The sequence below is a fragment of the Phaethon aethereus genome (genome assembly GCF_964289735.1).
Source record: "Phaethon aethereus genome assembly, chromosome: 21".
In the NCBI taxonomy this organism is placed as follows: Eukaryota; Metazoa; Chordata; class Aves; order Phaethontiformes; family Phaethontidae; genus Phaethon; species Phaethon aethereus.
Genome location: NC_138597.1, coordinates 9167187 through 9175004, shown reverse-complemented (window position 1 = coordinate 9175004; position 7818 = coordinate 9167187). Strand labels below are relative to the sequence as shown.

At 58.1% G+C, this 7818-nt stretch overlaps 2 protein-coding genes across 2 annotated transcripts; both read left to right on the top strand.

The window, feature by feature from the left end:
* Positions 1 to 152: 152 nt before the first annotated feature.
* ACOT7 (acyl-CoA thioesterase 7) lies at positions 153 to 3754 on the top strand (the record flags this gene model as incomplete). The annotated part of the gene is given in 8 exon segments (XM_082009261.1): positions 153 to 276; positions 279 to 283; positions 419 to 533; positions 995 to 1009; positions 1656 to 1742; positions 2516 to 2632; positions 2864 to 3048; positions 3650 to 3754. Coding segments are annotated over 8 exon segments (753 nt in total), but the record flags the coding sequence as incomplete, so codon positions are not given.
* A 1194-nt stretch (positions 3755 to 4948) lies between these two features.
* ICMT (isoprenylcysteine carboxyl methyltransferase) lies at positions 4949 to 7662 on the top strand (the record flags this gene model as incomplete). Its single annotated transcript, XM_082009283.1, has 5 exons — positions 4949 to 5179; positions 5276 to 5364; positions 5472 to 5641; positions 6440 to 6657; positions 7480 to 7662. The coding sequence occupies 5 exons, from the start codon at positions 4949 to 4951 to the stop codon at positions 7660 to 7662; spliced, it is 891 nt and encodes a 296-aa protein (XP_081865409.1).
* Between the last annotated feature and the right edge of the window lie 156 nt (positions 7663 to 7818).

Below are 7818 nucleotides of genomic sequence, written 5' to 3'. Positions count from 1 at the left end.
TTTCCTGCCGTTGCTGTGGCAACTGGCTCTGCTTGCCGGGGTAGCTTCCCAAAAGCACATTGTCACATCCGCTCCAAGCCAAAGCCCGGCAGGAGCCGGCAGGACAGGGAGCAGCCCTGTGCCGGCAGCATCGCCAGTGTGCGTCCAACCTGGACCTCAGCGGTGCCGTCACCCTCTGCCCCCTCTCCTCCAGGGCAAAGAAGGTGACGAACAAGGCGACGCTGTGGTATGTGCCGCTATCCCTGAAGAACGTGAACAAGGTCCTTGAGGTTCCCCCATCCAGGTAGGGCGGCTTGCTTTGCTCCCCGAAAACCGGAGCTCGCCGTTTCCACGGGAATGGCACTAACCTGGCCCCATCAGCACCCCTGGCTGCACCAGTGGCTTTGCCAACCCTGTTCTTACCGGCCTTCCCTTCCAGTATGCAAGAAAGGAGCAGGAGGATGAGGGAAAGAAGCGTTATGAGGAGCAAAAGCTGGATCGGCTGGAAACTAAGCAGAGAAACGGCGACGTGATCTTCCCCGTCATCAACCCAGGTAACGTGAGCAGCATGTGGCCTGTGGAAGCATCCCGGCGGTGTTGGGAGGGCAAACTTTTCCTCAAGGCAACTCCGGCCACCCCCAGGCACCTGTGGCTGCGAGTGCACACTCCAAAACACCACGTTGGGGATGGGGATAAGAGTTTGGAGCCCCGGTGCATGGGCAGAAGGAGAGTGGGTGGGTGCCTGTGATCGCCCGCTGGGGCCAATGGGTGGAATGCCCTCTGCTGCAACTCTTCCCTTCTGAAAATCCCTTTCCTACCGAAAGCATTGCCCTGGCTTCTGGAAACACAGTCCGGTGCTGATAGCTGGCCGAAAGGGCAAGTGGGCAGTGGCCTCCAGGACTGGCTGTGGTCCTCAGGCAGAGGTGGAGAGGAGGCGTGTGGGAATCGTTGAGGGGCTGATGTGGGATGAAAGTTGCTCAAATGCTCTCTTCCCCTCTGTTCTCCCTGCTTGCAGATAGGCAGACAAAAGGTAAGACTCTGCGGGCACTGCTGCGCGGGTGTCCTCCCCGAGGAGGCGATGCCGAGCGGGTGGGAGCTCGGCTGGTTATCCTGTGCTAAGCGCCTTTAGCATCTCTCATTAGATGGAAAATGCAGCCACCCCGAGAGTGGTTTTCCTGTGCTGGCAGTCAGATGGTTCTGTCACCTGGATTTAGTGGCGAGTCAGATGTCACCAGCATGTGCCAGGACTGAGAGGGGGCTGAGGTCTTCACACCAAAGGGAAAGCGTGGCTCTTTGGAGATGCTGCTAAGCAACATGTTTGGGGAGATTCGGCTGTGGCTGGTGGCCCGAGGAGGGAAAGTGTAGCGCCACACATCTGTCCAGTTCACTTCTGTTTGCTTTCGGGCTCTTTGAAAGCTTTAAAAGAAGAAACGAGCTGAGCTGGAATAAAATTGATGGGTGGGCATTAGAGGGAGGTGGCAGCCCACCAGGTGGTGAAGAGCCTCTGCTCTCAGGACTTCTGGGCTGATTTAAATGCTGCTTTGAACATATTTCAGCTTTGCACAAGGCAGCCCCATGTTTTCTTCCTTCAGAGGGTTTAAGATAGGGGCGTACGGCAGCGTATGGGTGCTGGCCGAGCAGCTCTGCCCTCTGCTTTGCTCTCTTCCTCTAACCAGAGCCGCACACTGTTGGCTACAGCCAGTCCAGCCTGATCCACCTGGTGGGACCATCAGACTGCACGCTGCTGGGCTTTGTGCACGGAGGTGAGTGAACGCTGCTTCAGTCAACGGCTGGGTTGGTTTTTCAGTTTGAGAGCGACTTCTGCATCTCAGTGTTTTTGGGAGACAGGCTCTGCCGCTGAATGTGCGTGGGTCCATGTCCACCGTTTGTAAGGTTTGGTGTTGCTTCAGCTGAGACAGAAGCTTTGTCTTTTTCTACTCTTAAAAAAGGCCCTGAAAACTGACAAACTGTAAATCCTGCAATTTTATCACCGTCTCCTGAACTGCAAATCTCAGATTATAAACACCCACGTACAATGACTGCAATTTGCTGGAGTAATTTCCTCTTGGCTGGCAGTGCCTGTTTCTTGCCGGGCGGGCAGGGCAGGGCAGGGAAGGGTGGATGTGTGCAGTGTGAGCACAGGGAGAGGTGCATTCGCCCAGGGCTGGGACGGTGCCAGATGCTGCTTTTCATCTAACTGCATCCTTAAAAAAAACACAAACCCAAAGCAACAATGTGGCTCAGAGCTCTTTCCAAGCAGAAGGTTTGTGGGACTCATCTTGCTTTGTGAGGCTGAGGTTTGCTCAGGGAAATTTGGGAGAGCCAGAACTGGCCTACATCTTAAGGCCAGGTCTGTGAGGATGTTGCCTTGACTGGAGTCTTTGTGCCAGTAGCAGGGTTTTCCTGCAGCTGGGATTCAGTCTCCGGTCCAACTCCTCAGCGTAGCTTTAGTCATGCCTTAACAACCTACGTGTGGTTTTTCCCAAATCCCACCAGCTTCCCTGAGACGGGACCCTCTGTCTCCACCCCCCTGCAGGTGTCACCATGAAGCTTATGGATGAGGTCGCTGGGATTGTGGCCGCCCGCCACTGCAAGACTAACATCGTCACCGCCTCAGTGGACGCCATCAACTTCCACGAGAAGATCAAAAAAGGTGACGAGGGGTTGGTGTGCTCTTTGCCCTCCTGTGGTGCCACATCCCCGCTCCCTTGTGTGCGTGCTCGGGACACATTGGCAGAGAAATTTAGTCCCTGTTAGGCTTGTCCTGTGCCAAGAAGCTCGGCTGAAGACGTGGCTTAAGCATAAAACAAGCGGGACCCCTTGCTCCCTTCCTCTGAGCAGAAGTCGGGGCCACCTGCTTAACCAGCCCCCCTCCGCTTTGCAGGCTGCGTCATCACCATTTCGGGGCGCATGACCTTCACAAGTAATAAGTCCATGGAAATTGAAGTCTTTGTGGATGCTGACCCATTCGTGGACGAGCCTCGGGAGCGGTACCGTGCTGTCAGCGCCTTCTTCACCTACGTCTCCCTGAGCAAGGAGGGGAAGCCCCTGCCTGTCCCGCAGCTGCTGGTAAGAGCTCTCCCCACCACGCTGCCAGCCAGCTGGGCCAGCCCCTCTCCTGCTCCTCCCAGGGCAGACTCCAGCTGGCTTTTTTGTCCAACAAATCCTCTTCCCTTGAATTATTCAGCAGAAAACCCCGAGCATTATTGAGCCTTTCCAGAGCAAGCTTCAGGGTTGTTTTTTAAAATTTCTTCTGGTTGAAAATTGCTGGGGTGGAGACTGGGGACTGTTTTCTTTTCTCGTGGTCGAGGATGGCTGCGTGCAGGCTCTGCAGCTTCCCCTCCTGCCTGGAGATGTACAGGAGGGGGCCGTGAGCGGCTACAGAGGCCCCCACATCCCCCATCGCCACTCCCTGCTGCATCCCCACTCCAGCCCTCCTGCCTGATTTTAGCTCCCCTACTCCCAACAGGGCTTTGCTGAGGTGGTGCTGGTGCCCGGGGGCTGTTTCTTGATTAATATTTTATCCCGCGTAGGTCTCCTCCTGCTCTGCGCTCTTCTGCTTTTCTGAGTATTTTGTCGGCTAATTATACGTTATCTGTCAAAACACATATCTCACGGAGTGCAGGATTTCCTTTACATTTCCAGTGGCTTTGCTTTCTTTCTCTGACAGACGGAGACAGAGGATGAGAAGCGGCGCTTTGAGGAAGGGAAGGGCAGGTACCTCCAGACGAAAGCCAAGCGGCAGGCGCAGATGCAGCAGGCTGCCCAGCAGTGATCCCGCCCCGCGCTCTCACGGCCTTTGCCCGCCAAGCATCCAGGTTCCTGTTAGTGTCATGTCCGGTCCGCGCTGGCCTTGCGCCTTTGCCCGCCCCAGCCTGCCGCTGGAGCTGCTGGTTTAGCGCCATAGACCTTGTGCTTTAGGTGGCTTAAGCGCCCTGAAAGCCTCCGGAAGCCTTCCTGGTAGCTCACCGTTTGCATCTGGAGACCCGTTTTCAGTTTAATCCCATAAACGAAGCTCCTGCCTGTGCTGGAGCGGGGCAGAGGCACATGGCGGCAAGAGGGATGCGCGAGGCCACGAGTCTTTGTGTTGCTGTGTTAAACTTGCCGATATGTCCTAAAACTGCACACCAAAGCTTACATACGATACTCGCAACGAGAAATGCACCCCAGTATCGTACTGAATGTCTGGGACCGTTTTGTTGATATCTCTAGGTAGTTTCTCTGTGCACTTCTAAGTTATTTAAGAAATTCTGTGGCATAAATAAAGTCTGTTGTTGTTGACTGAAATAAAACGGGTGTCGCTTTTTTGTTTTTGCCTCAAGCAGCAGCAATTCTGGCTTAGGACCTTTATTCCGCAAAATTGTGCTGCTTCCCCGCTCCTGGCTCCACCCCACCTGGATCCTCCCAGGGTCCCTGAGTGGCGCAGGGGGCTCTCGCCCTTGTTTTTAAGAAAGTTTGCCACTTTTAATGGGCATCGCAGGATCGCTCCTCCGGTTCGGCAGCCATCCAATGCGGCTCTTCACCCTGGGGCTCGGAGGGCGGGAGCGGGCTGTGCTGAGCCGCGGGGATGGCGGCCTCCCAGGTGTGGGCCTGGTCCCGGAGAGAGCCCCGGGGACGCGGCGGGAGGGGGCGAGGGGACGGTGGCCCGAGGTTTACAGCCCGGGCCGGGAACGGTGCCTTCGCCTCTCGGAGAGGCTGTGCCGGGCGGCGCGGGCTGTTCCGGTTTGTGATATTCAACAACGGAAGGCCAACCCAGCCCCGAGCCGGGGGGACGCTCCGGGAGCTCCCTGTTCCCACCGGCAGCGGCCGCCGCGCCTGCGCAGTACCGTTTCTCGCGGAATGCGCGTGCGCGGTGCGACTCGCGAGATCGCCGCCGTTCCTAGGGGTACTGCGCCTGCGCGGGGCGGCGCTCTCGCGAGAGCGGTGCAGCCGTTTCCCCGGCGACGTGGGCGGGGCGGGTGCCGCCATGATGGCGGCGGCGGCGGCGGAGGATCCTCGGCGGGGGCGGTTGGGCCGGGAGGCCCGCGCCAGCCTGGCCGCCTTCCTGTTGGGCGCCTCGGTGGCGGCGCTGCCGGTGGCGCTGGGCTCTCCGCCCGCCCTGTTGTCCGGCCCCGGCCTGCGCGGCCGCCTGGCGCTCGCCCTGCACGTGGCGGGCGTCAACGCGGCGCTGCTGCTGCTCTACCCGCGGCCGCTCTACAAGGTGCGGGGCGAGGTCCGAGGGAGCCGGGCCCGGGGGGCTGCGGGGGCCCTCGGGGGGCGGCGGCGGCAGCGCTTTCTCCCTTCCCTCTGCTTGCAGATCGCCGTCCGGGCCTGCTTTCTGGGCTTCGCCTTCGGCTGCGGGCTGCTGCTCAGCGCCGGCCGTTCCGCCTGGCGCCACTTCGGATGGTAAGGGCAGGGCCGGCGGGGGCCGGGGGAGCCGGGTGGGTGCGGTGGCCCTCGGGCCGGTGCGGTGGCCCCCGACCCTGCCAAGCGTTCCCTCCCTCCCACCGCAGGTACATGTGCTCCCTCTCCCTCTTCCACTACTCGGAGTACCTGGTGACAGCCATCAACAACCCGCGCAGCCTCTCACTGGACTCCTTCCTGCTCAACCACAGCTTCGAGTACAACCTGGCTGCCCTCTCCTCCTGGGTGGAGTTCACGCTGGAGAAGCTCCTCTTCCCAGGTCGTCTGCCCTGCCCCGCCCTGCTGCCCACCCTCCCACCTGCTGTCCCCTGGCTCTGCTCGGCTGCACATGGCTTGCCCGGGTCCCACCCATCTGGCAGCGAAGCACTGGTGACCCCGGCTTAGCTGACCCGTGCTGGCAGCCAAGGAAGGCTTTGATGTGGCCTTAATCTCTCTGTGCTCAAAGCCTCTCAGTTTCGGTCTCAGGGGGCTGGGGGGATGCCCCCCTCACTTGGACGTGCCAGGCCGTCTTTGCTGTGTAGTGGGTCTTTAGTCTTTTCCTGCCTGCATCTTTCAAGCCGCTTTGGTGGTACAAAGAATGATGCTTCAGTTACATCTGGGCGTCTTCTCTTTACCTGGAATAAAATCAGATTGGCAAAAAGCATTGCTGTTTGCCCAGTCTGGGGTGCTGCTTTTTTTCTGGGAGGGGGGAGATGTTCTCCTTCCTCGCATTATAGTGCCAGTGTGGGCTGTGGAGCTCCCCGCATCTGGCCGGAGCACGTCCGCTTGTCTGTGCTTTACGTTGGCTTTACCCTACACCGTAAGGCCGGGCTCTGCCTTGGTGCTGCGAGGACGTATGGACGCTGTGTCGGGGGTGACTCCATGGCAGGGGACGCTCTTTTTATTTATTTTCGTGACGGGATGGCGGTGTATGGAGCGCTGGCTGTGTTTTACATGTTGTCGCGCTTTGAGATGGGGGAGGGGGGGAAGCCAACCCACCGCCCCAACCCCCTGTGACCCCCGCAGCGCGAGCGTGACCTGTGCAAACCTGTTGTGACCCGTCCTTATTCACTTGCAGAGCTGAAGCAGATCACCTGGCTGAGTACTGTAGGGTTGTTGATGGTGATCTTTGGGGATTGTCTGAGGAAAGCGGCCATGCTCACAGCTGGCTCCAACTTCAACCATATTGTTCAGAATGAGAAATCGGATACTCATACTTTGGTGACAAGTGGGGTGTATGGGTGGTTCCGACACCCGTCTTACGTGGGATGGTTTTACTGGAGTATTGGAACACAGGTACTGTATACAACGCACTCAGATACTTTCATCTTATAACCTGGGTCTTTCTTCTTAATGCTGCCCCACACCCGTAACAGGATGCAAACTGCTGGGGGTCAGCGGCAGGGGTAGCTCGGGCGCGGATTTTGGTGCCTCCTGCCTCCCACCAGCATGCGGGGGCTCAGGAAACCCTGAGCGCTCTGCCCTGCCACGGTTTTCAGGAAGACCTTGTTGCCTTAATTTTCTGTGCGGAATAAGCAGGGGCGGTGGGGCTGGGGTTTGGTGGTCCTTGGAGGCTTGGGGTGCGATCTGCTCCTAGCCTAAAGCTGGTGTCCAGAGTTTCCTTGCATCCGTGTGGTCAAAATGCTTTCTGTAAGTGGTCGGACTCGACCTCGCTTCTGCCAACTACTGGTCCTGTGCTGGATGGCAAAGAAAACTCCCTCTAAGAGTGCCCAGGGCACTGGCCAGAGCGTAAACTGGAAGCCAGCTGCGGTTGAGCTGTAACTCGGCGCTGCCTTAGTTCCGCTTTTCTTGTTGTTGGCTGGTGGTTGGCGTTTGGTTTTATCTCTGTGGAAAGAGACCATAAAGACTGCATGTGGAGCAGCACGTGGCGCTCTTAGCCGGGGCAGTGGGAGCCGGCAGCTGTCTGCAGGCCGCTTTCTTCATAAGGACTAATTTCTCCCCGGAATGAAAGTCCACAAAAGGCGCTGGGACCTTTTCTTTTCTTTGGAGAGCATTTAGACCTCATGGCAAACTTAATGAAGGGTGATTAGCCTGCAGGGGGCAGCCTCGTTTTTTGGGGGAAGCAAGGGGATGCTAACCGCCGGTGTCTGTTCGCAGGTGTTACTCTGCAATCCCATCTGTGTGGTGGGCTACGCGTTGGCGTCCTGGCGCTTCTTCAGGGAGCGGATTGAGGAGGAGGAGATCACGCTCATTCACTTCTTTGGAGAAGAGTACCTGGAGTACAAAAGGAAGGTGCCGTCGGGTCTCCCTTTTATTAAAGGAGTCAAAGTGGAACTGTAATGTGGGGTGACGACCAGACTGGCTGAGCAAACGCCCGGCTCCAGGTGCTGTGGGGTGAGGGATAATGCGTGGTGCCGGTAGTAGCCCGTTGGTATTGCCCGGCTGCCCAGGAGGAGCTGTCGAAGGGCTGCGGAGCTCAGGGGCCTACCGGGTCAC